At 38.2% G+C, this 27,998-nt stretch overlaps 1 protein-coding gene across 2 annotated transcripts in view; it reads left to right on the plus strand.

The window, feature by feature from the left end:
- SREBF2 (sterol regulatory element binding transcription factor 2) overlaps nt 1-22,775 on the plus strand; it is a 41,094-nt gene extending 18,319 nt beyond the window's left edge. For both annotated transcript variants that reach the window (XM_063308406.1, XM_063308407.1), the window contains 15 exons: nt 709-933; nt 1,839-1,953; nt 2,176-2,357; nt 5,330-5,522; nt 6,241-6,422; nt 7,550-7,823; nt 8,163-8,332; nt 8,876-9,044; nt 9,346-9,466; nt 10,132-10,241; nt 12,790-12,922; nt 13,406-13,574; nt 15,530-15,715; nt 17,838-17,949; nt 19,475-22,775. In XM_063308406.1, coding sequence (XP_063164476.1) covers nt 709-933; nt 1,839-1,953; nt 2,176-2,357; nt 5,330-5,522; nt 6,241-6,422; nt 7,550-7,823; nt 8,163-8,332; nt 8,876-9,044; nt 9,346-9,466; nt 10,132-10,241; nt 12,790-12,922; nt 13,406-13,574; nt 15,530-15,715; nt 17,838-17,949; nt 19,475-19,695 — 2,562 coding nt within the window. In that variant the 3' untranslated portion in view covers nt 19,696-22,775. The remainder of the gene's footprint in view (nt 1-708; nt 934-1,838; nt 1,954-2,175; nt 2,358-5,329; nt 5,523-6,240; nt 6,423-7,549; nt 7,824-8,162; nt 8,333-8,875; nt 9,045-9,345; nt 9,467-10,131; nt 10,242-12,789; nt 12,923-13,405; nt 13,575-15,529; nt 15,716-17,837; nt 17,950-19,474) is intronic.
- Nucleotides 22,776-27,998: the final 5,223 nt, after the last annotated feature.

Below are 27,998 nucleotides of genomic sequence, written 5' to 3' on the forward strand. Positions count from 1 at the left end.
CAATATTGCCATCTCTGCAAATTCTATCATCTTCACCAACTATTCTTCCACTGTGGGTATTTCAGAGTCTTTCCATCTTTGTGCATATATTAATCTTTCTGCAGTTACCATGTACAAAAACAATCTTCCATATGTCTTTTCTAGTTGTCTGTCCATTAGTCCCAGCAAGAAAAGTTCTGGTTTCAGTTGAATAGTAATCTTTAAAATTCTTTGTATTGCTATGTGTATTTGAACCCAAAATTTTATAGCTTTTTTACAAGTCCACCAAGCATGATAAAACAACCCTTCATGTTTTCCTCATTTCCAACATAGATTTGAAGTACCTTTATACATTCTAGGTAGTTTTTCTGATGTCATATACCAGTGGTACATCATTTTATAAAAATTATCTATTAAATTTTAACATAATGTGAATTTCAGTCCTTTCAGCCACATCTCTATGTTATAACCAAAGTTCTTAGACCATTTTATCATACACTCTTTAACTTGTTCTTCCATTTCAAATTTCAATAAAAGCTTATACATTTTAGCAATTACACGTTCCTCATTTGCGCATACTTCAGTTTCAAATTCTTTCTTATGTTGTTCAATTCCAAATGTCCTTTTGTCTACTTTGAATCTTTCTCGTAACTGTACACATGGAAACCAGGTCACAGATCTTTAAGTGAAACATTAATTGCTATTTGATTTCCACTGTTGAATTTTTAGACCTTAGTTGGTGGCAATGGGGCCATCTTGACAACTATGCCCATGGTGATGGGAGGGCAGGAGAAGATGCCCATTAAACAAGTGCCTAATAACACCAAGCAGCCAGAACCACCAAAGGAAGGAGAAAGGCGAACAACTCATAATATTATTGAGAAGCGATATCGATCATCCATAAATGACAAGATCATAGAACTGAAAGATCTAGTCATGGGAACAGATGCTAAAGTAAGAAATGCTTAGTTGAAAAAGCAGAAATATTTGCTACAAATCTATTTATTTATTCAATTAGCTGCCCATCTCTCTTTTCTGAACAACCCTAGGCAGTGTACAACAGGGTTAAACATTTGATGTCTATTTAACATCAAGTTTGCAATTGACATGGTATATAATATCCTTGTTGGTGACACTGTCCATTGGATTAAATCTCTAAATAATAATAATAATAATAATAATAATTTTATCCCAACTTTTTAATATATCTCAAGGCAGTGAACGTACCTAATACTTCTACCTCCTATTTTCCCTACAACAACAACCCTTTGCGGTGGGTTGGACTGAGAAAGAGTGCCTGGCCCAAAGTCATCCTACTGGCTTTCATGCCTAAGGGAGGCCTGGAACTCACAGTCTCCTGGTTTCTAGGCCAGCACCTTAACCACTACACCAAACTGGCTCTAACTCTAAATCCCCCATCCTACATACATACACAGAAGGGATGCGGTGGCGCTGCGGGTTAAACCGCTGAGCTGCCGATCGGAAGGTCGGCGGTTCGAAACCGCGCGGCGGGGTGAGCTCCCGTTGCTCGTCCCAGCTCCTGCACACCAAGCAGTTCGAAAACATGCAAATGTGAGTAGATTAATTGGTACCGCTTCGGCGGGAAGGTAACGGTGTTCCGTGAGTCATGCTGGCCACATGACCCGGAAGTGTCCCTAGGGACAACGCCGGCTCCAAGGCTTTGAAACGGAGATGAGCACCGCCCCCTAGAGTCAGACTCGACTGGACTTTACGTCAAGGGAAACCTTTACCTTTACCTTACATACATACACAAAATTAAAAAAACACTTACTGCTAAGTAAACATGTGCTGAAAGATCACAATATAGCAGAATAAATAATCATATAAATTCTTTTCAGATGCACAAGTCTGGTGTATTGAGGAAGGCCATTGACTATATTAAATACCTACAGCAAGTTAATCATAAACTGCGACAGGAGAACATGATCCTTAAGCTGTCTAGCCAGAAAAACAGTTAAGTGTTTTAATTTAAGTATTAAATAGTTTTAATTAAGTGAAGCAAGTACTATCAAGTTTGTTAATTAAATGATTTCATGCTCTCTTGAATTGATTGATGAGACATATTATTGGGTATGCAGTTTTCAGTGGATAGATGGAGAATTGATAAGCAGGGGGATTTAATTATATGAGGTACTGTGAATGGAATGAGTTAATCTTTGTGAACTTTCTTCACAGAGTTGTTGAAGAGTTTTGACTTAAGCAGTCTGGTGGACAATGATGTAGATCTGAAGATGGATGAATTCAATCAAAATGCTCTGTTGATGTCTCCCCCAGCTTCTGACTCAGGTTCACCAGCAGGCTTTTCCCCTTATTCAATTGATTCAGAGCCTGGAAGCCCATTATTGGATGATGCAAAGGTAGCTAATATTTCTAAGGCAATCTGCACTGAGAAGCATACACAAGATCCCATTGGTGGTACATGCTTGCTGATTCAGATGGAGTTCTGTCATCTCCTTCCCATTAAAATCAGATTATATTATGATTCTAAAAGGAAGGTGAGATTCAAAACCCAAATATTAATTGGTTTTTTTTACTAAATCGCAGAAGAGGTAACAGAACTAAAATCAAATATAGACACACAAATAATTAGAAGAATATAATAAAATGTTATATAACACTTAGCAAAAATAACAAAAGAAACCAAAGTCTGCATAGAGTTGTATCTTAAATAGTTTTTGACATATTACATCTGCTCTTCTAAATCACTCAGTAATGAGCAGTGGCATTTTTTCACCCGCTGGATCCTCCAGTTTTATCAGATTAAGCTCTCATTGTGAAAAATCCTGTACCAAAGTCCATTAAAAAGTCCCATCATCTTTTGAGTAAATAGAAGAAGAGAGAAAGATATACTGGGGCAGTAATTTGCTCTATATCAAAGAAGTCATAAAGTCCAATAAACCAGAACATTCAAAGGGAGTACGGCCTTCCACAGTATCAGTGTGAATATCATACTAGTTTCCAAAATGTTGGCGATACACCATCACTGCCTTGAACAGGATATTTGGGACAATTTCCAGACAAAAAATAACAGGCATCTGCAAAAGAAATCATATATGGGTAATTTCAGACTGAAGTTGAAATAGACTGGGATGGATTGATGGATGGAATATGACAGATACAGTGTTTTCAGACTTTTTTTGTGTCAGGTAACAGACAGGCATGATCTGATAGATACTTTGTACTTGAACATGTAAAGTCCTTCCGTGAAGTCTGCCACCATAGGCTCCTAAGTTAGGAGTGAGCAATGGGGTAGCCAAGTTTGTTGGTGACACCAAATTATTCAGTGGGGTAAAATGGAAAAGGGACTGTAAAGAGCTCAAAAAACATCCCTTCAAGCTGGGTAAAGAACTTTAAAATAGCAAACGCAATTCAGAGTAAAAAAATATGAATTAATACTTTTCATTTCTATTAAGCCTGCGTGCAGTTGCTATAAAAATGTGAGTTCTGGGAATCATTAAAAGCTGTATCAAAAATAACAGTATTGTGATCATATTTGGAATACCATGCAGTTTTGGTTATTGCACAGCAAAAAGAACATTTTATAGCTGAAAAAATGCAGAAAGGGACAAACTTTTGAACTGCTCTTCTATGAAGAATGGCTATTGGTTTTTTTAGCTTAGAGCAAAGGCAGATAAAGAACAGTATGATGGAAACATTGTGTGTGGTACAGAAAAAGTGGACAGAAGATTTTTTTTCTCTCTTACTATATTAGAAAGTGGATAACTAAAACAAAATATAGGGAGATGCAGAATTGGTAAAAGGAAGTACTTTTTTTTTCACACAATGCTTAGTTAAACTATACAGTTCAATATGGCCATCCATTTAGATGGTATTAAAAGGTTACTAGAAAAATTATGGAGGATTGGACTATTGATGGCTGATAGCCTTGACTGTTGTATGCTAATTCCTGATCATAGACATATTCCTTCAAAAGAACTGCTGAAGAGCAATAGTAAGGCTGCTGTGAACTTCCTGGATGCATCTGATTGACCACTGTATGGCACAGAGTACTGGGCTAAATAGTCCTTTGGCCTGATCCAGCAAAGCTCTTACCTTTCTTTAAGTAATGTGGCCTTTCCCCCTCCTTTCCAGATCGTTTTTGACAGGAGTAAAAACAAACAAAAAATGCAGGTCCTCGTTTAGCAAACTGCCTCTGACATTAACCGTTTGCAGTTATGACAGTGATTAAAAAGTAACTGCTTAAATGCTACCAATACCTGCATTTATGACTTTCACTATGTCTCTCAGTCAAATGTTCGCCATTACAGTCAGTATGCATTGTCCTATGCCTGACTCTTTTTTTTTTCCTTTTTCCCCTCTTGCAGAGTGGAGAGATTGTCTAAACAAGGTATCTCTCCCTGAGTGCTTTTCCCTGCAGTGAGTCCCTAACTGCAAGTTAGCAAGCTCTGCTCTGTGACCTTAATTAGTTGATTAGAACCCACCAGCAACCAGCTGCTGCCTGAAATTGACAAGACCCTAATCAGTTTCACACTAAAGGGTTTTGTTTACCTCCCAAGTAGCTGATGGCTCACAGTGGCAAGTGCACTAGGAAAACAGCCTGTGCATTCCTTTTGATGTGTATTCCCCATTGTATGCCTGCTTACTCTCTTGTAATCCCTTCCTCTCCATGACTGTAAATACAAAAAGTAATTTTCTTCTTACTAATTATCCCAACATTCCAAAGGGTGGGGGAGTGGGGAAAAAGGGCTAGTTGAGTTCTAGATACCTTCCCCACTGTTTGGGCTCACCCAGCTGTTCGGGGTCGTATCCTTCTGACACTGTAAAGCAAAGGAAAGGTGAAGTAAAATCATAAGCACATTCACAATCATGTGATTTTCACTTTAGTCACTGCTTCGTTTAACAACCAAGTTGCTGATCCCAACTGTGGTCACTAAACAAGGACTACCTGTACTTTCATGTATGATTTACTGTGCCAGCCTGTAACAGTAACATTAGTTCCCAGACTGCTCTATGATCTTCAGAAGCATATTTAGGCATATCAAAGATCAATCTCATTATAATATTTGAAATAAAAGGTGATTTTAGTAAATTGTAAATGTTTAAGTTATTTACAAGTCTTTTAAATTCACCACTTGAAGAAAAGTATGAATACATCTACAGGCTTTCTTTTATTAATGTTTCCAATTCAGTGCCTTTTGTGTGGATTTTACAGTGGGGGAATATTTTTATAATATAATAATCAGAGAAGAATAAATCTACTATAAAGAAGATATTGAAAACTCAGCCTTGTGCAATTTAGATCAACTATTTGTCTTAAGAGTTTCAGAACTAACTCTTCCATATTGAATCTTCCACAATCATGGCCTAGGTTAAAGATGAACCTGATTCTCCACCTGTTCCTCTTGGAATGGTTGATCGCTCACGGATGCTGCTTTGTGCTCTTACATTCCTCTGCCTCTCCTTTAATCCCTTAACATCTTTTTTGGACGGCAAAGAAACACCTGACACTTACAGCACAGTGCATCATGGTTCTGAGAGGAATATACAAGCAATAAAACCAGGTACATCTCCAATAGTGCTCATTTGATATCTTCCAAGTTCTTTAAGATAAGCACAGTAACTAAATGACAAGAAGGAAAGGGAATGGTACAACAGTAGATTCTGATCACCTGGGTAATGAAACATTCTGGAGTATTCTGCCTTAAAAGGTTATTACAATTTTTATCATGATACTCTATAAATAATTGGACTGGGTACTGCTATCTGTATCATTCTTATTTCTCTGCCCCAGTTAATGGGTACTCATGTCCAGGGAGATGTGCAAAAGGATTGTGAGCCTTTGAGATGTATGTTTCTAGGTTTCTTTAATGGAATGTATGTTTTACCTGTGTACTTAAAAGGATGTTGTTGTTGTTTCTGTGTGTTGTATGGCATTCAGGTTTTTTTTAATCATGGGGTATATGTTACATTTGTTATGAGGGATGGATTGAAGCATGTTAGGTTCTTGTTTTGGAGAAAGTGTTGTGATTTATGTATGCTGTGTATTTTTTCCAAACGTCACTATCTTATGTAAAAATGGTATTTTCCTGCATGTGCATGCTTAGGGAGGAGTTCTGCATGGGAACAGTACTATTTCAGGGAAGAATAAATAGGGTGAGAAGAAAGTTTAACATGATTCTTTATATAATCAAGGTTCTCTCAAGAATAATTATCTTACGAGTGAACTGTTACTTCTCTTCTTGTCTGATTTATGTCTCTCGGCACGATCAATTCTGTTAGAATCAGGTGGCTGGTTTGGCTGGATGATGCCCACTTTGATCTTGTGGCTTGTGAACGGTGTTATTATCTTGAGTGTATTCATAAAACTATTAGTGCATGGAGAGCCAGTGACACGACTGCACTCCCGCTCTTCTGTGATCTTTTGGCGGCATCGGAAACAGGCAGACCTGGACTTAGCTAAGGTGAGGTAGTTCTTTGCTTTGACATTTGGTAAATGTTATTGTGCTCATTGATTTGTATTGAATTCATCTAAGTTTGCATATACTAAAGAGTGAATATTTTAAAATGTAGAACAAGTCTTTTAAACTGCTGAATATTTAGGATTACATCTTATTATTCTACTATCAAAATACTTGAACTGTGGGTTTTTGAAGTCCCTCTCCATATGGGAGAACCTTGAAGATCTTTTTTGGATCATATCCTCAGTTTTAGTTCTATAGGTAATTTGCTATAGGGCGAATAAGGTTGAATTCTGGAACTGAAATTAATGATAAAGGTGAGCAGGTTTCTATAGATTTCGTTAATTGCATGCAAGTTAGAGATAATCTGTCCAATAAAAGGTATTTCATGATACTGCTTAACAGTTCAACCTTTGTTTATGTGTGATAATGCATTTGAAGAAAATAAAAATGCACTATAAAATTTACAGTCCATTTACAAAATATAGAATTGTTGTAAATGGGAAAAGATTAGTATAATATTGGGATCAAAATGCTATACTTTCGTAAAAATAATTTTGAAATAATTAGTTGATACACCTAATAAGAGATTCCTGTTGTGTGATACTATTGAAATTAAAGGAAAGGGGAAACATTTTTTATTCTTTTTGAGTTGAACAATGTCTTCTGTGTTTAAATGCTGATTGTAATTAGAAAAAGTAAATTATTTTTCCCCATTACTTTGCTTGAAAATTTGTTTAACTGGACTGAGCACTATATTCTGTGCAAACTGATAGATTTCAAGATAATAGGTATCCAGATTTCAGTGCTTCTGATATGTTATGGCTCAAGTAAGTTGATGTGGATGAGAAAGAGAGAGAACTGAAGTTTATGGGATATTGAAATATGATGGCCATTTAGCTGGTTTATCACTGGCTGAGAACACAAATGTTGGTTACTGGACTCTCCAAAATCTGAATAAGAATGAGGGTTGTCAAAAAGGATTAAGAAAGTTTAAGAATGTGTGAAGATGGAGAATAAAATTTATATCTTTCAAGATGACTAAGAATATTCTGAAGATTGGGAAATCATGAAACTCTCAAATGTCTCCTTTTCAACATTAGCCTATATTTTTCTTCCTTTGTTTGCAGGGAGACTTTGCCGCTGCTGCATCAAATTTGCAGATCTGTCTTTCTGCCCTGGGCCGAGCATTGCCTACTTCTTGTTTTGACTTGGTCTGTAGCCTTTCCTGGAATATTATTCGTTACAGTCTCCAAAAATCGAGATTAGTGCGTTGGCTGCTAAAGAGGACATCACAGCAGAGAGAAGCAACTGAGACTCCTGTTGGTTTTGAAGATGAAGCCAAAACTAGTGCACGAGATGCAGCATTAGCATATCATAAACTTCATCAACTCCATATTACAGGTAGATGAAAAAAGAAATTAACTACTTGGTGGTTTAAATGCTAAAGATTCCCTCAAGTTGAGCTTGACTCCTGATGACTGCCTAGAAATACAGTTCATTTAGTCTTCTTGGCAAAATAAAGAAAAAGTTTGCTTTTCAATAATTTTACTTCTTAGAATCTACAGAGTGCTCCTCATTTTTGATAATGCAAGATTTTGCATAGCAGGGCATTGTGCAATACTGCAATAAATAAATGCTACTGAGTTTCAGTAGCTAAAATAAAACCATGCAGTGCATCGCTTGTACAAGATGATTCATGACGGGGTACAAGTGATGTTACTTTTTAAATTTCTGGTGCAGGTAAGCTTCCGTCCAGTTCAGCTTACTCAGGATTGCACATGGCACTGTGCGCTGTAAACCTGGCAGAATGTGCAGAGGAGAAGATTTCACCAAGTACACTGGCAGAGATTCATCTAACTGCTGCAGTTGGCCTGAAGACTCGCTGTGGTGGCAAGCTGGGCTTCCTGGCAGTACGTGGATTTTATTTTAACCACTTAGCAGTACAGGTAGTCCTCGCTTAATGACAGTAATTGGGACCAGAATTTCCATCACTAAGCAGTGCAGTTGTAAAGTGCGAAGGCAATCCTGGCAGTCCCTGTTGCTGTTGTTAAGCAAGGACCTCATGTGACTGCAACATGGGAAGAAGTGGGAATCCAGAAATGCTTGTTTACACTGCTGAAACTGCATCCCAGGCAAGCAGGCGGGCAGGTGCTATGGAATATGGGCATGCGGGCGGGTGGCATGTGTGGGGCCTATGGAGTATGGGCAGATGGGCACTGTGTGTGGGCACTACGGAGTATGGGCAGGCAGGCAGGCGGATAGGCAGAATACAGGTGTAACTTCGAGTGGTCACTAAGTGAGGACTACCTGTATTAGGTTAAATACATGGCATATTTAAAGTATAGTTCTGGATTTGCATCTAAAATAAATTGAAGTGACTTCTATGTTGGTATATCAAAATTTCATCCATGGATTGCTAACTTTCAGTCAAATATTGCATGTTTTCTTCTCAGAGTTATTTCTTAAGTCAAGCTCAGAGCTTGTGTAGTTCTGAGCATAGTGACATCCCTGACCCCTTACGCTGGTTGTGCCATCCTTTGGGACAAAAATTTTTTGTGGAACGGAACTGGACAGTGAAAGCTGTTGCTAAGGACAGTCTGTACTCCACTCAGAGGAACCCAGGTGAGATTCAGTAGGCTAGAGAAGACATTCTCCTTAAGCCTGTTATCTGTATTACTATACAGATACAGTCCTTATGTGTATGCATTCTCTTTCTCCTACTAGCTTTGTACCTCCTTTGGTTTAAAAGCTGTTAACGTTAAAAGAATTTGTGAAAGCAATCAAGAGGACAGTTTTCTATAAACTGGCATTCTTTCTGCAATATAGTTTTCTATCTAAAAAAAAAGAAAGGCTTACACTCCTGAAGTATTGTTGGACTTGTGAATGAAGTAGTAAACTGATTGTTTTGCCTTTGCATCTACAGCTGATCCCATTGCACAGGTACACCAGGCATTCTGTGAAAACCTACTGGAGAGAGCTGTTGAATCTATTGTGAAACCTCAGATTCCCAAAGGGGCTACAAGCCATGATGATGAAGAGCCTTGGTGAGCTGCATTTGGGTCCTGTTAGCAGTTTTCTCGGAAATACTGGAGGATTCTGTTTGTCTGCCCTAATAACACCTATAGTCCCAACATTGGAAGAAAAACATGAGTACTGCTTTGTTCATAATACATCACTTAGATTGTATCATCCACAATAGTAAATGAATATATGGCAAAGCAGTCTCTCTAAACAGTTTCTCCAAATTGCAAATAACATATAGCATACGAAGTGCATAAAGTGTAAGAGCCTATATCATGGTGGGCAGTAATAAGTTTGTTGTCATTTGCTGTCATTTCCATCCATTGGACATAATATTTGGGACTGAAGCCCAACATTACGTAGTTTTACCATCTCGGCTTATACTTATCATTGAAATATCCATGGGTAGCAAGTACTCATCTGACAAGATTCATCATGAAGTTATCTCTGTTTGGAGAAAGTCACATAAAAAAAATTGGCACAGTGCTGCAAGAGTGAGATTACCGTGGTAAACATTGTTTACCCATCAGAATGTGGATGTGAATGTGATAGCTATCCTCTGTACAGAGGATGAATTGGGTCATCCTTAAAAGTGTGTTAAAATACAAACATCAGTTTGTTATGATTCATTGTAAAAATATACACTATCCTAACTACTAAAAGTCTGACTTTATATTGTTGTTTGCAGTGAATTCTCTAATGCTTTGGAATACTTGAAGTTACTAAGTTCTTTTGTGGATTCTTTGGGAAGTGGGATACCACCTTTTTCTGGAAATTCTGTGCTGAAGTCTGCCCTAGGTATGTGTGAAAATATAAGACTTGTTCAGTGGTTTTCATGCTTAACTTCTCTCTCTTCATCTTTCTCTCATCCTGAATGTATCTGCAGGTGTCCAGTGCCGGGCTGGCATTGCTGCTTGTGTTAAATCTTTTATATTCTATTTTGCTTTTTTATCCACTGTTCAATTTCAAAGTTTATCAGAGTGACCTACATACCACTAATAATACATTACCTCCCTGCAATCTAGTTAACAACTAAACACAACACAGAAGAAGAAGGTGGAAGGGAGGGAGGGAAGGAAGGAAGGAAAGCAAACTCAGCACTAATTTACAACATTATGACAATAATTTAATAATAATTTAATTGGATTTAAAAACAAAGCATGAGTCTCAACTGATGGAGTGTGCTACACCTTCTCCATTATTTCAGCCATGCTGCTAGGTGACAATTGATAGAATAGCTTGATGGAAATGGTATTTCTGCAGAGCTGCTGGTGCCTCTGCTTTTATCTCCATTTGCATTATCTAATCTCTCTCCATATACGTATTTCAGCTATATATTAATAATCTCAATACATTTGATTAAATATCATAATTGATCAATTATGTATTTGGCCAATATATTTTTTTCTGAAATAATGGTAAAGCGCATCATGAGACTACTTTTTCAGTCTAATAGCTCTTTCTAATGCTAAAAAGAAACAACTGCAGCCTTATTGAACCAAACAGAAGAAGAAATGGAAGAGAGATCAGGTGTGCCCCCCCCTTTTTTTCTGAGTGATGGAGACACCCCTGAATTACCACTATTCATGCTAGTCACATTTCAGTTGCTCCTCCAGGGAAGTGTTTAATGATTCAGTAAGTCATATCTCATTCAAATGAGATAAATAAAGAATTATTTAATCTAAGAGCAGGTACATACCTTGATTACTATTGTCTGGCTGTTCTGCTGACTTGGCCAGATATTTGTTTTCACTCTTATTAGTTGGCCAAACAGCTTATATGTGAGAAATGGCAGCAGGTGTTTGGCTGTTAGTTCTGCAGGCCAAGGTTCAAGGTTGTGTCTTGACCAAATAAAAAAAGGGAACAGACTCATAAGATCCTTGTTTTTTGCCTAACACACTTCGTCAGTTTCAAACGTAGGTTTTCTTGGACCACTTCTTGCACCCCTCCCTTTATTCCAGTGATCAGATATTAAGCCTACTTGACATAAAGCAAGCTTCACCAAGAAATACTTTGGTAATAATAAGATGCTTTGAGTTTCCAGTGAGATCTGGACAGGCTTAGTCAGTCAGTGTTTGGAAATTACCCTTTATAGTTTTCTCATATGAACAAGGTGTCACATTATTCAGATTCCTAGAATGTTGTAAGTCTTGAATGGGGCAGGTCAAAAGTTTGCTTTCAGAACTTGTACATCCTTTGTTTTGTGGTCCTGGTATCATCATCTGACTGATTAAATGGCTAAGTATCTTTAACTGAGACTGAATGTTGTTTTTTAAAATAGAAAATCAGCTTTCAGATGGAATTTATTTATTTATTTATTATTCACATTTAGCCACCGCCCATCTCCCCCAAAAGAGGGGCTCTGGGCGGTTTACAGTAAAATCATGTGGTGGAATGATCTGCACAAGTTTCTGTCATTTTCTTATTTCAATTTGTCTTTCTCCTACAGCTCTCCTTCCTGTGGCAAATTTTGAAGTGCATGAAGAAAGACTGAATTTTTTGCCCCCCAGGGCACTAGTATGCCTGCAAACATGTCAGATGCTATCTGCTGGGCACCATACTTTAACTGAATTTTTACATTAAAAAAATAAAATAAAAATGGGAAGCTGATGGATAGGAAGGCAAGGTGTCTCTAGCATAATCTTTATTTCAGAGATTTCTTCTTGTTCCCTCATAAATGCCAACAAGCTTTCTTAGAAAATAAGATTGGTTGCTGCTTGTGCTTTGTTTGGAAATGTGCTCACCTGCCTAGAAAAAGAAAGTAGACAGGGGTAATAGGTAGCATCCTATGAGAGACACAGATGACAGATAGCTTTACCAGTAATCAATGAATGGACAAATCCCTCAGTAGCTATTTTGCTTCCACATCCACAGTATGATCTCAAAATTATAAATAGGTCCACAAGATCAAAAAGGGAATATAGAGCAACAGAGAATGAAAAATGAGTTAAGTCTACATTCTCCCCATAGTTACCTCTTGGCTCTATTTTTTGTTTCCTGAACTGAATTCATTTTTTTAAAAGGCTGGTGTCCTAACAGCCAGGAACCACGCTGAGACAAGGAACAGGTCTCTAGTGTTTTATTGCTGCTACATAACAGGAAAATCCTAACAAACTGAAGAAGCGTGGGAAAAACCCAGACATATAAACCCCAAAGGTTAAGGCGGTCCCGATCTGTGTCTCTTGGAATGGCTACTTAATTCCTCAGTGCTACGCATGCGCTTTACAGCCTGGATGGGAGCCCCCTGCTCGCCATCCTTACTCATGACATCTGGTATTGGTATTTGGTATATTGGTATTTGTGAGAGAGAGATATGCAGCCCTTAACGATCTTTCATTTTTTATAGGTCCTGATGTAGTCTGCAGATGGTGGTCATCAGCAATCACAATGATAATTAGCTGGCTCAAGGGTGATGATTCAGCTGTGAAATCTCAGTTTATCAACGTGGAACGAATTCCTAAATGCTTGGAGATGATGGAGTGTGTGGTCTTTTACATTGTTTGTACAACTGTGCCTTTCTGTGTCTGAAGTCTAAAAGGGCATAACAAAATAGAAAGTTTCCTAATCTTTAACTTTCATCTCTCATAATCATATGACAAATCTGTGCTGGGTGCCATGAAACTAAATTAGAACTTATTTCTTCAAATAGTTTTTAAGTTAACCCGAAACATTTCGGAATTGGGTATCCCAAGCGTGCCTAGGAGTAGTGGATGCAAAATACCAGTCCTTTCTTGAAATCTACTATACAGTACTTGTTTTTAATATCTTTAGCTAGTGGTGATTCATTATATGGCTCTTGTTAGCACTTTTAAGGAATATATACAGTATACCAGAGCAGTTTATATAGCAAAGTATCTGGAGATACATTCTTTTAAAAAAAGGCTTGATGTACTGTTCCCAATACTTTAAAGGCATTAATCATGTTCCTTGCTATGTCTCTTCTCCTTCCTACTTACCTCTAGGAATGCCCTTGTGCGAGCTATCTTCCATATATGCAAAGCCATGAATGTCTTCTTGTCTAGCAAGACAGATGGGCAGCATAGTTCATTTAGTCATTGTGAAAGAGCTAGCACTCATCTCTGGAATAGTCTCAACATGAGCAGTGGGGTCCCAAGCACAGGTCTCAACAATGTAAGTCATACATGCTTACTTGAACCAAGACAACTATTAAGCCATTTTCTTTATCTGTGATCTGTTAAATGTCTTTTGGGGATTGAAAGTCTAGTATGCTTCTTCTTATTCACCAGTGAACCAGAGAAGAGACTTCTTCCTTCTCTAGCCTTCCTCCAGTGCAGCAAATACACTGCATTGTTCCTGTTTCCAAAGGGAAAAGTAGGTGAGGATGGCATCTGTTCCCAGTCCATTTGCTCTGCCCAAATAACAGGACAAGTGCTTGCTTGACCCATTCCTTTTTCTCTTGCATTATACCCCCTAAGTGAATTATTCCCACAGAAGGCTAAGAACACTAATCTCCAATAGCTAAGAACAGAGTTCAACTTCTGCATCATGAAATAGGCTCTTTCTTCCTATCCTTGTTTTTAATGCTAAGTGCAGTTTGGGTTTTGTAAGTTCAGACTCTTTGTTTATACCTATTGGGTGGCAACTGTAGTGCATTGTAGTTGCATTGCATGTTCTGGCAGTACTCATGCAATGTTTCTGCAGTGCAGTTCAGAGGCATGCCTTATCTCTGCACTACAGGTCGAGTCTCCTGAGCCTTGGTTTTCATAGTTTTAGTTGACATGGGAGGGAATTCTTAGGAACTTTGTTTAAAGATTTAAATGGATTAAGAGGCCATTTAATCTAGCCTTCTATCCAAAGGTAGGAAGGAGTATTTAATTCACCAACCTTCTTGCAGATTAATCTGTGAAATCTGGATCACCGTGCCCTGCAAAAAGAGATCAAGTGCAAGAAATATATTCAAAGTCAATATTGTAGATTGAAATGGTTCAGGAAAGCAAGCCGAAGAATACATGGCAATAAAAAGGCAAACAGATTATAACTGCTGTACGGTAGTAACTGTTTTGCTTATGGCTTGTATTTTGAAAGAATAAAGTAAATTAATCAAATTGTATGCTTCTGTGATTAAAAAGCATTCTTTTGCCATCAGAGGACTTACCATATTTTAGTTCTGTGAACGCTGATGCTTTATGCTATTTTTGTTCTGATCCAAGATTGTATTGCTTTCTGTTTCTGGGGAATTGTTGGGACAAATGCACATTTCTTTAGGATAAGTTCTCAATATATGCACAGATAAATCAAGTTTTCAGCTGTCTCTTATCATTGCAATTTCAGATGAATACACTGAGGTCTCACTATTGCTCTATTTAAATTTCAAATTCACTCTTAAAGTAGAAATTCACAAAGCACTAATAAAACAGCAAACAAAAATTGGTTAACAAATATTTGTTAGACGGTGCTGTGAGTATTTATAATAAGGAAGTTTAATATTATTTGACAGTAAATATCTTTGAGATGACTACTCAGATCTAGGCTGACTTGAGGTTTTCTTTTTAACACAATTGAAGATACTGGTTTTCTGTCTTTAAATCTGAGCTTGAATCTTTTTTGTTAGATTCTGAGGAAAAGGGGTGCTCCTCTGATTGAGGCTTCAGGACTGGCCCTGGTGAAAGGCCTCTGATTTTTATGTTGCATATTGCTTAGTTTTACTTGATTTAAGTAGTTACATATTGTTAGTAGGTTTTATAGGGTCTATTTTCTCTGTTAATGTTCTTGTAAAGGTATTACCTGTTTAACTCTCTTAGAGTTGCCTAGGTTTTTAATGTAGCTGCTTGTTTTTTAATATATTCTAATTTAATTGATACTTCTTTATTTTTGTTCATTGTTTAGTTTTTATAATAAATATAAGTACATAGTAATAATAATGGCTATTATTAAAAAGTATTGTGCATTCTGATAACTTGGACATGGCTTTTGGGATTCCTGGGTCACATGTGGTTGTCCAAAACTTTGACTGTGACCACCAGAGATTTCCAGGCAGAGTTGCTGCCTCCCTGCCCCACCCCAGCCATTATTGATGTTTGAATATTTTGGTATGCTTGTCACTGAATGAGGCTCTGCCCCTTCAGATGATCCAGCTGCTGGCCTGTGATCTACTGTTGTCTCTCCGTACCACTCTGTGGCAGAAACAGACAAACTCTAGCCTAGCCCTGGGAGACACCCGCCATGCTTCTGCTTCTGAGCTGACTGGATTCCAGCGGGATCTTGGCAGCCTGCGAAAACTAGCAAATAGCTTCCGGCTCGCTTACCGAAAGGTAAGATTCTGTAAGATTGGAAACCCTTTATGGACTTTTTGCTGAAAATGGATAAAAATGAACTGGTGATTTCTGGATTTACCAACTGAAAAGGGCTGTATATGAGGAGAAGGGGAACTATGTTACATAATCTTGAAGGGAGGGAAATGGTATTAAGTATGTCTATAACTGCTGTAAAGAAGATTGGAAGTGGCTTCTTTAAGTATTTTTTTTTTCTATTGTTTTCAACACTTTTTTCTTTAACTTATTTTTATTTTATATTTCTTTGTGTTTATCTTTTAACTTTGTAAAAAAATTCTTTAGTAAAAATTATATATATAGAAAAAGAAAGGGAAGAGTCTGTGGATGGTATTGAGAGAACTTAAGAGGGAGAAAATGTTGGCTTTCTGCATACTTGCATATTAGTTTTCCCCTGAGTCCCTGCATGGTATTGTAGGCCAGAAGAACAAAATGCTCTGACCAGAATCTGTTTCTCATAAACATATTAGCAGTGTCTTTGCAGTGGTGATTAATATGGGTTTTCTTCTGGATTGTTGTTGTTTATTCGTTTAGTCGCTTCCGACTCTTCGTGACTTCATGGACCAGCCCACGCCAGAGCTTCCTGTCGGTCGTCAACACCCCCAGCTCCCCCAGGGACAAGTCCGTCACCTCTAGAATATCATCCATCCATCTTGCCCTTGGTCGGCCCCTCTTCCTTTTGCCTTCCACTCTTCCTAGCATCAGCATCTTCTCCAGGGTGTCCTGTCTTCTCATTATGTGGCCAAAGTATTTCAGTTTTGCCTTTAATATCATTCCCTCAAGTGAGCAGTCTGGCTTTATTTCCTGGAGGATGGACTGGTTTGATCTTCTGGCAGTCCAAGGCACTCTCAGAATTTTCCTCCAACACCACAGTTCAAAAGCATTGATCTTCCTTTGCTCAGCCTTCCTTACGGTCCAGCTCTCGCAGCCATATGTTACTACGGGGAACACCATTGCTTTAACTATGCGGGCCTTTGTTGTCAGTGTGATGTCTCTGCTCTTAACTATTTTACTGAGATTTGTCATTGCTCTTCTCCCAAGGATTAAGCGTCTTCTGATTTCCTGACTGCAGTCAGCAGCTGCAGTAATCTTTGCACCTAGGAATACAAAGTCTTTCACTGCTTCTACATTTTCTCCCTCTATTTGTCAGTTATCAATCAAGCTGGTTGCCATAATCTTGGTTTTTTTGAGGTTTAGCTGCAAACCAGCTTTTGCACTTCCTTCTTTCACCATCATAAGGCTCCTCAGTTCCTCTTCACTTTCAGCCATCAAAGTGGTATCATCTGCATATCTGAGATTGTTAATGTTTCTTCTGGATATACTTCTCTATTGTAAGCTTTGTGGTGGTGGTGGTGATGATGATGATGCTTTCTGAAAGTTCAAATATTTTACATTCTTTTATATCCTTAAAACAATTCTGTAACTATATTTGTGTCTGTGTGCACATGCTTTGTTCACCAGAAGGCCTTTTTTGTAATATAGTTGTAACATGAATTGAGAATTTCCTAGCTTTCTACTTTTTCTACATTGGTTTCTACAATAACATCAAAAAAACAAGCAGAATGCAGCTAAGAGTATAGGGTGGCCATTAAAATAAAATAAAATAAGAAAAGAGGACAGTGGTTTAAAAACCTTGCTGTATGGCTCACCATTTATTTTGCCTCCCCCACTTCCCACCCAGATCCTTCTGCCTTCTCAGCATGAACTCCTTAGAGGCCAGCTAAGTCAGCCTTGCACCTGCATCATGCCCTCTGCCATGGGAGAGTTGGGACTACAATAATATATGGGCTGCAAAATTTTAATGACCACTAGATGTCAGCAAAGAACTACAGAACATTCAGACTCTGCCGCCCTTTAGTATTTGTGGAGAGTTTTGCAGGTCAACTATGGTAGTTCTGTGGGAGGGAAAACAAGCAGAACAAACACAGAAGACAGTAGGTGAATCTGCCAGAGGGTGGATGTGGATAAAGGACAAACTTTAAAATCTGTGAAATGCCACCATAATTTTGGACATCTGGCCAATCTATAAGAACAGCAGTGATTGTTCCAAGTCTGTCTGTTAAAGACCTCCTCACAGCATCTCAAACTTTTACTACTTTTCTAGGTTTTTCTGCATGAGGCCACTGTGCGCTTGATGGCGGGAGCCAGCCCTACACGTACTCATCAGCTGCTTGAGCATAGTCTCAGACGTCGGACCCCCCAGAGTACCAAGCAAGGTCAGTAGGTTCTTGTGCTGTTCTCTTTCTTGTCTCCTGAACAGTGGGGGATATGGTGGGGCAAGCTGCTCCTATGATTTAGAGAGGTGGGAACTGATAATGGGAAACATCTCTTCCTCCATGGATTTTAACAATTCACATATTTAAAGAAAACATATTAGGATAACAACAACAAAAAGATTGTTAATGATTCTGTGGGTTATGCCCAATTGTAAAAGTTAACAGGACAATTGTAAAAATTAACAGGACAAAGCTGCTACATTTGGGATGTTGGCTGATCTCAGTTTGGGATGCCCTAGTTTCTGGTTTACCTATGAGTTCTCTGAGAGTTGTAGGTAAGGGGCACCAAATGCTTCAAGCCTGAATTATTCTGAGTGCATAACAACCATTTTTGGTATTTTACACTCAGAACAAAAGATAGATAAGCTGACAGCTTTGTTTTGGCACATGCTACTTTGTTCCGTGCCCATATAAAGCTCTTTGTTCTCAAGCACTCCATTACATACACATCCAGCCTTAGCCAAGAGGAGGTCCTGTACCAGTTGCATGCAATGGTATTTTTGGCTGGGTGAGGTGGTGAAATGGGGTGCTTGGGAACAGAAGAATGAATAAGTGCAGAAGTGCATAAATTGACCATATGATTCATGGAGAATCTATTCAGGATCTAGTTCTCTTATTGGCAAGAGACTAAATGAGTGGTGCAAAGAAGATTGATGGTTTGTTGAGATTTTGATGTACAGGTAGGTCTTGATTAATGTGGTTAATGAATTCCACGAAATGGTCACATTATTCAAATTTGCACTATTCAAAGTGATATTTCTATGAAAAATAGGGTAATTGGTTCCAGCTCAATGGAAATGGACAATTAAAAATTTTAAACATAATTTTATATGTTTATTAATGAAATGCTGTATAACAGTAAAAGAATATAAACCTATATCCAAAGCGCACCTGCTATCTCCTGTATTCTGCTGTAGTTTTTCTAAAGGATCTTCTTCTTTTTTGAGCTTTCCTCAAATGGAACCTTCTTTTTCTCCGTTTTGCACAATTAGCGTCTAAAACCCCAATGGCAACTGTGCATGCGCTAGCCTCAACTGCATATGCACTAGCCTCACACAAACTGAATTTTGGGTCGCATTAAATGTGACCTGGTATAAATTTATACATTGAACTAAATCAAATTTTGCACTATTTGTGCTCACACTAATCATGACCTACCTGTATGCATTCTGTGTATATCCTTCTGCCTTGCTGTTATGTAACTTCAGGGTGTGTTGCATTTAAATCTGGTATTACTGACAGATAAAACCTGGGATTCTCAGGTTTTGCTGTTGCAGTGTTGGGAAATGCTTTTTATGTAGTTAAACAGGACCAACCTTTTTTTTTCTTGCAGCCAAATTGTCATCTACTTACCACAGTGTGTTTATTATTTCAGTAACTCCTACAATGGATTTATTGCCTATAAATGTTTATTATATATTCATTAGTAAGGTTTTTACTGTTAGACTTTTCTTTTCATATTTAGGTGAGCTGGATGTCCTTCCTGGGCAAAGAGAACGAGCTACAGCCATTCTACTAGCCTGCCGCTACCTCCCCCTGTCTTTTCTGTCATCTCCAGGCCAGCGTGCTATCCTGCTAGCAGAAGCAGCTCGCACACTGGAGAAGGTTGGCGACATGCGTTCCTGCAATGACTGTCAACAGATGATTGTGAAACTAAGTGGTGGCACAGCCATTGCTGCTTCCTAACCTTAGAGGAGTAGTCGCATCAGACATTGAATTGAATTCTTGTCCCATTCTCTTTTCTTTTTCTTAGAGAAAAAGCTTCCAGATTAAAGCTGTGGAAGTTTCATTATACTAATAAGGGGCAGAGGCTTGGTGTATAGCAAGTGGCAAATTATTTGCTTCCAGGCAAAAAGAATGTTCATGCTGGTGCTAGAAAGTGACTTTTTCCTCTGGCAGAGACTGATATCTTGGACTGGGGTAACTTGGATATCTTTGAAAGAGGGATTTGTTTTTCTCTCTCATTCTCTCTTCTTACAAAACAGTCTATACTGAAAAAATATGTGGGTCAAGGAGCTAGTGAAAAGCAAAAAAAATTGTTCTGAACTCTCATTTGCTGGCATCTGCAATAGCTCTTGAGCCCAGCGCTTAGACAGACTCAAGGAAGATAGGATTGTGTTTAACCTCTTTTGTCCTCAGTGCAGCTTTGTCCTATTTTACTGGTACCTTCCTATAAAATGGAAGCTTTCCAAGGTCAGGCCAGTTCTCTAGAGAAGTGCATTATGGTTTTTATGCTATTTGGGTTACGGTTATTTATGTCTTACAATTTTGCAACCTGTAGAAGACTACAGTTAAATCTCCCGTTTCTTTTTGTCTCATACCTTTCACCTTTCATTCTGAATCTTCCTTCTTTCAGCCTGTAGTCTTTCTTAAAGTGAGCTCAGCCAGTATGATTCAAACTATAGTTTAACATCTGAATCAGCAGGTTGTAGAAGACTGACCTATAGCATCACTGTAAAGCTAGGAATTGAATCTTCCTTTTATATGTTCTATATATAGGGAAAAGTAAATACAACTAAAAACTCTAATTTAAAAAAAATGGTTAGACAAGTTATATCTCTTTGCATTTTTTTTAAGATGCAGGCTTCCTGATCTCGATTAGGACTGAAGGTAAGGGGTAGGGCACTAATATTCTGTTCCAGAATTGTTTTGCTGATAGAAATCCCACCCTCCACCACTTTGGAAAGGGATTTTCAGCAGGATGAAACTTGGACAAGGATAAAATGTCCCTCCCCATGACCCTGATTTGGATGCCTGCTTCTTGTAAACAAAGAGGTAGCCAGCCTAACCACACTTTGAAATCATGTGGATAGTCATCTAGCTTTACCCTAAAAAAATATGGAAAATCCTTTTTTCTAAGCTATTTATATCCATGTAAGATCACAAACTAGTAGTAAAAATTACATCCATGTTCACCAATTGGTATAAGGTGGCTATATTACCAGCTGAAGTGATCGTTGCTCTATGTTCTTTCCCATAATTTTTTGGGAGCACTGTGACAGTTAAACTTTTTAAAAAGTGTATATGTCTAGTATAGATGTAGTATTTTGGTGTTGAAAGAAACAAAGTATAGCTCAATCTCCTTTGGCAGAATAACAAACAAGATGTTATGTTATATGGAGCTCTGAATCCCACAAACCATGTTTTTCTTCTACTTACTGCCTTTGCTCACTCTCTTTTTTGCTAAGTCTTTCATTGTATTGATCTAAATTTCTATAGCAGTTCCTATTAGATAGCAAATATACAGAGGAGCAATTTAGGGTTATTCTCTTTGGAAATTCACCCAACTTTAATTATGTTGTTCCTTGAAACAATGCTATTGGTAATCCTTGGCTGCATAACTAGGACTCTCCATAAGGAAAGGTCTTTTAAACTTTGTGTTGATAACTTGACACTACCCTGTCCTAAGTTGCCCCCAAATATGGGGTTGTGGTGGTAGAGAGATTTTAAATATGGCTGTAATTTTACAGTTACAGGCCAAACACACCTCAACAAGAGATGCAAATCATGTTGATGACAGATTTTTAAAACTACCCATAGCTAACCAGAAACGGATTCCACAGTAAGGCCTTGCCTTACATCTTGAAGATCTGTTCTCAGTCAACCTGCATTTATTACAATTTAATTTAACGCAAGTTTCCTGTTTCTCCCTAATATGTGTGAGTGGATGTGTTTCATCCACTCACACATACTAGGGAGAATCCTGCCCCATTCTGGCACATGGTGAAATTTAACCTTGGAAATGGTTTTGAAAATGGTTTTGTTATCATTGGTTTCCTTGATGGAAGTGTATCTGAGTTTCTGTTTCTTACAGCTGATATGTATACTGTAATTTTGACTGCTTCTCTTGTAAACCTAGGTAGCCAGAATAAATGTCTCAGATGCACTGCTGATTCTGAGGCACTTGTTTAAATTGGCAGGCTGAGTAGAGTACCATCCCGTTCACTAAGACAGATTCTTAATGATGGCATTCTCAGTGCAGATAGCAGCCAAATAGGAAAGATAATAACCTTAGTGCAAAGTACTTTATTGGGGCTGAGTTGATGAGAGGTCATTGCTAATTTAGGCCCCCAACTGCTGTTACACCCATGCCAATCCTGCTGGTTTGTTATAAGACAAAGTAATCAGCCTGGGATTAACACAAAGACTGTGTGAACTTAAGAATTAGACTGATTAAGTAGGCTTGAACTTGCAAATACTTCCATCTGGGTGCTCTCAGGGCAAATAATTCAATATAATTAATTTGTAAAAAATTCAAATTAATTTCTGTATATTGGAATGCATCTCTTTCTGGACATCTCATGGTTTAATGAATTTGAAGCATTGAAAGCAAGTTAGTTTTGTTAAAAGAGCAGTGAATGCTACAGTCAAGTGGGCATTACAATGTAAAAACTTCATATTGTGCAGTGGTAAGAATGAGGTTTCTATCTTGTTTAAATTATAATTGCATAGATGTAATCTCTACAAAGAAATCTTCCTATCTTCCCACATATTTTTGGCAGTTTTATACACTTCATATATTTATGAGTCTGTTGCCTCCTAATCTATCCCTGTATATGTTTTGTGTATATAATGTAACTTTTCTGTTTTTATATGATATGAAAAGTATCTTTTTATCCCAATAAAATTAGAAATAGAACTGCTTTGATACAAGAAGATGTAGCTGGTGGTGATGTCAGGGGATGAAAATTTCTGTTATTCCCAGTTGTGACCTTTTGGTATGGATCATTATGTAATTTATCTAATAAAGACAAAATTTAACTCAGGGTCTGATACTGCTATTAATAAAGTTTCTTTAAAATGAGTTATATGGAAGGAAAGAATGTCTAAAAACTGTCTCCCACAAAAGGTATTTGTGCATTGATTGCAATATATAAATAATAATGATCCTAAGCAACATCAGAATGCAGTGGTGCCTAGTGATGGACTCTATTGTTTTTCTAACAGCTCTGAAGGATTTGGAACAGAAAACAATTGAGAGATATAGGCAAAAAAATGCATAAACCTGTTTACCAATAGAAATGTATTGTAAAAAAGTACTGTGGATTTGAGGTGAAGGGTAATCTTACATTCACTAATATGAATCGACATCAAAGGTCAAGGTGCAAATGGCGTTGACATTACTGCTGCAAAGCATGGATGCCTTTGAAGATTAGCTGTTAATTGTGGAGGGGCTGTTAGCCTGAATTTACTTCCTTGCCTGTCCAGTTGTCTCTGGCTCTACTCCTCACCTCATCTCCAGCCAACTCAGTTCCTATTTTCCTTTTTCCTTCTTTGCTGTTTCTGCTAGTAGGAGGAAGCAGGATGTATGTATATATTTATATGTTTTTCTATATGTGTGTGAGAGTGATTGGTTTATACATATAAGGATCATTAATTTTGTAAATGAGGTTTCTTATTTAACAAGCAATTCATTTCAATTACTTATAATACAATTAATTGTGAGGAAGAGAGGAGGGAAGCTGAAGCTGCTGTCTGCAATGGGAAAAGCAGCTGGGCTCATTTCCCCCTCACACAAACTCGTAGTTTGCTGAGGAAAGCACTGGGCTCACAAGCACCCAGCTGGTGTGGCTAAATGAGTCACCCCCTGGCGTTTTTAGGAACGTGCCAACATCCATAGGCAGCCTTACCTCACCCAGGCCCTTGGCCTACAAAAGGGTGGGTGTGTAGGAGAAAAGGTGATAAGGAGAAGACAGCGAGCAGACAAGGAAGAGGGAAGCGACGACTGGGCTTTTATAATGTTACAGGTATGCAAGAGGGCTGTCATTCAACTGCCAGGACCACAAACTACAGTAAGCAGCCCCTTGTGGTGTGATTCCTGTCTGGAGCTTGGCTTGTGAGCTTGGCTGGAGGGCTCAATAGCAACACTGCTCAGGAGAAAAACTTGGAGCTTGGCAGCAACTAGAATAGGAGCAACCACGCCAAGACAGAACCTAATCCCAACCAGTGCAAGAACTTTTGGAGGGAGGGGAAGTTTGTACACCACTTTACAAACTTTAAGACTTTTACCAGTTGTAAGGATGAAGCATCAAAGACTTAATTACATGGCTACATCAACTTGCAAAACCAAGGAGGGTGGAGTTAACTCAGGGCAACAGCCTGTTATTGGGGAAGGTGCGTGCTACAATAAAGCATTGTGTCCAGTTATCTTTTACACTGTGGTGTGTCCCGTCCTTGGAAAACAAAAAAACCCTCACATTAACACATACTTTTCCTGGTCCTGCCCTATTTTTTTTTGGAGGTATGGTTCCAGTAGAGAGAGTGAGAAATAGATATACAAAGAACATGCACACATAAATGTACACATTTATATAGGTGTGGCACATGGAAGCATTTATTTGGCAGGGGGACAATTTCTAGGATTCGCTTCAACTAGAGTTGGCAACAGGAACTTGACAAAGTAGGGAAACTGCACAGAGCAGGATTTTAGCCTATGTTTCTATTTTTATCCCTGCCTCTTCTAACTCTTTGGGGGTGGGGGGGAACTGTCTTAAATTCAGGGACATCTTTTTGATAAATGTGATATTTGTTATATAGCATGAGAGTAGCTATATGAAGCAAGTATTCTTTTCCTCTCCTATAGTGCATCACTGCTTGGGAATACAGTTTGAAGCAGTGTTTCTCAACCTCAGCAACTTGTAAGATGTGTGGACTTCAGCTCCCAGCATACTGGCTGGAGAATTCTGGGAGCTGAAGTCCAAACATCTTAAAATTGCTGAAGTTGGGAAACCCTGGTTAATGTGTTTTTATTTCCTTTCTGTGCCAGGATACTCTATAAAATGGCCCAAATCAACTTGCTGGAATAAGAAAGACTTGATTTGACTTATTATTACGATTCTTAGAGATTCTGTGGTGGGAAATCTCCAACATTCTCCTCCGTGCCCATTGTCTATAAATTAAAAAACCATACAATTAAGCCTATTAATTTATATAATTTGAAATGTCAGAGACAACTTTTTACCTATTAAACTTCAATTTTATTTTTATTGCTTCATCTTGGGTTGTTGATATTATTTTATGTTCAAGATTAATTTCCAGCATATTTAGGCATGAATAGGGGAACGGAGGACCTTTCCTGTGTTCTGGCTGTAGTTTGGAAATGGGGTAGATGCCTGTCTTTCCTTGAAGCTATTCAGGAACATGATCAAGAGGAAATTATAAAGAGCACACCCTGCCTTCAGTGAATTTGGGAATTCAAAGGTAATACTGATTTCCTTGTTCTCTGTATTTACAACCAACTAACATGCAATAGAAGGGACAGGTTTTTCTGTATTTTCCTTCTCTGTTGACCAGCAGAGGGCAGAAATGCCATAGCAAAATAGTGCTCTGAATTCAATAGAACCACCAATAAACATTCTCAAACAAGCTGCTAGAAATGTATGTTGGTTCTCAGAACATCCCAGCCTGAATATTTGCCAACCGTATGATGGGCAAATGTCATATACATGAGATTAGTTCCTCTGTATGAATGCTCCTTATTCTTTCCATTTAATTTGCCTACTAGTGGCCTTCCATGTTTAATCGTACATTTCCCCCTTTTTGCTGGGCTTATGTTCTCTTAGGAGTATAAATAAAACACAAAAATGACATCCAGAATATGTCACTTTAATGGGGAGAAATGGAGGTGTGGGAAGAGGAAAGAGCACAAAGGAGCTAAAAGTCCCCTGTGAAAGAATGAAGGGACATTTCTATTAGTGGAGATGTTGGATATATTACATGCATTTTGTACTATATCTAACATCTGCCTTCAAGCTTTTAAAATGAAATATAAAACAACCGCAGTCTTGGAGTAACTAAGGAAGAGATTTCATGGGAAACTATAATGAAGATGAGCAAAAATCACATGAAGAAAATGAAGTGTGGGGCTCTAAACAGAGGAAGGACTTTAGCTGCTTTATTAGTTATGCCTGTTTTTGAAGGGCTTCTAGGTTGTATAAAAAACAACTGGAGCAAACATAATTGCTTCCTCTCTACAATTTAGCAAATTATTTAATCTATATGAAATGTTTATTCAGAAACAGGCATTTAAACACCAAGCTGCTTTAGCATAACTTTAAGAAATGGTTTGTCCAGGACTCTGTAGCTGCCAAAAAAAGCACAATATGACACTTTTATTTGCCACAGAATAAAACCTACAATTACCAACAACTGTGTCACGATTAAGGAAAAAGGGATTACAAGACTCCCTTGAAAAAGAAGAAAAAAAGTTATCTGGCAACAGCCAATTGTGCCTGATAAAACGCTTGTCATTCTTTCAATTTTGGTACATCCCAGCTGGTTTGCTGCATACTTGTGGGGCATGGGAATTAGACATTACGTTCAGAGGTTGAGAGAGATTCATATCCTAGTCCCTTGATCACATTCCTCAATTTTCAGGCAAACAAACACCCTCCTTACCATTGACAGAGAAGCTGTCATGAACTTGTCAGAGCCTGAAAGAGGATGGCAATTTGCAAATTCCTCCTTTATCAGGAAAACTACATCCCCACTGTATCACCAGGCAGTTAACAAGAGGATCAAGGAATCTCCATCTTAATGAAGTTAAAGATGTGGGTGCTAAAGTAACTGTATTCAGGGACCCCGGGAAAGAGTCTGTAAACAGAAACTAGCTGCTTACAGACTCTCCCTTACAATATTGAAAGGGGAAAGGGGGTAACTTCCAGCGAAGAAATGTTGAACTGAAGTGATGACCATGGCTGAATGAAGAGCCAGCTCTTCGTAATTCCATTCTGGACAAGGGGAGGACTTGAGATCGCCCACAAGTGCTCCAGACAGTTGCTCCTTATAAGTAGACCACAAGGCAGTGGTCTCCATGGGTTTAGAGCTCTGGGAGACAAGGAAAAGCCATCTTAGCTCAAACTCTGGTTGGTGCCTTTAAGGACACTGGGTTCGCATACTTTCTTTTCTAATTTCTTTTGGAAATTGCTTGTTAACGGCTTTTTAGCTATTAGGAAACACTTAAGAACAGACTAGATTCCACATCGCAGAACAGTGCCTGTGTCCTAGAGGATTTGGTCAACCAACACTTTGTCACTCTTGCTTCCCCCCTCCCCCCATCTGCTGACAGACCTGGTGCTGCTGATGATGTCTCCTTATCACCTGGTCTGCATAGAAGTTCAACTTGTTAGAAACTTTTACCTCAGCTTGTTGAGAGAGAGTTGTTTGAAGGGGCTGCCAATTCTGGCTTTATATTAATTGCTGATCAGGATTTTGGTTCAATTGTACACATGCCTTAGAATTATTAACATACACAACTATAAAAATAGGTAATAATAATAAAGAGCAGAAAACTTTAGACACTTTTGTGTCACATAGATGATGCACATATACAGCAATATAGTCTAAAATACAAATTAAAATTTCAATTCCGTGTGGCAATAATTCTAAAATAGCAGCTATGTTACGAAAATATGATGTTTTGTTGTTTGGAAAGAAAATGGAAATCCACAATGATTCAATCATGTGATGAAGTAAAATTCCTAGTGACTTGAGTCTGTTTGCAGTGAAAGCTTGGAACAATATTAAGAAGCAGAAGTGATTGAGAGTGGCTGAATTTAAGTCAATGTGCTACTGCTTCACTTGGTTGGCATCTGCCACAAGAACCCTTTGGTTGCATCAGAGGGAAAATCAGCATTTGTATATTTTAATAGCAAGAACTCAATTTAAAAATAAGATTTTTTTTTCACACTAGAAGATGCATCAGAACATGACTACAATTCCAATTACACATCAACTAAGTAGTGGAGCATGTTGTATCTGATCTGATTGCCCAAAGATCATTTAAAAAGATGCAATGGAAAGAGCCAGGGAACTTATTTAGTATGAAGTGTGAAATAAAATGAAGTGTGGTGGCTGAAATACCAACTTCCTCATTTTGATTTTGTTACTGTAAAACTAATAAAGAAATGTTTACATATGGGCAATGGGGAATGCCATATGTATGTTTGTACATATGTTCATTCACACGATCGCACACTTGCATGCGTTTT

The sequence above is a fragment of the Candoia aspera genome, chromosome 7, assembly GCF_035149785.1.
Source record: "Candoia aspera isolate rCanAsp1 chromosome 7, rCanAsp1.hap2, whole genome shotgun sequence".
Lineage (NCBI taxonomy): Eukaryota > Metazoa > Chordata > Lepidosauria > Squamata > Boidae > Candoia > Candoia aspera.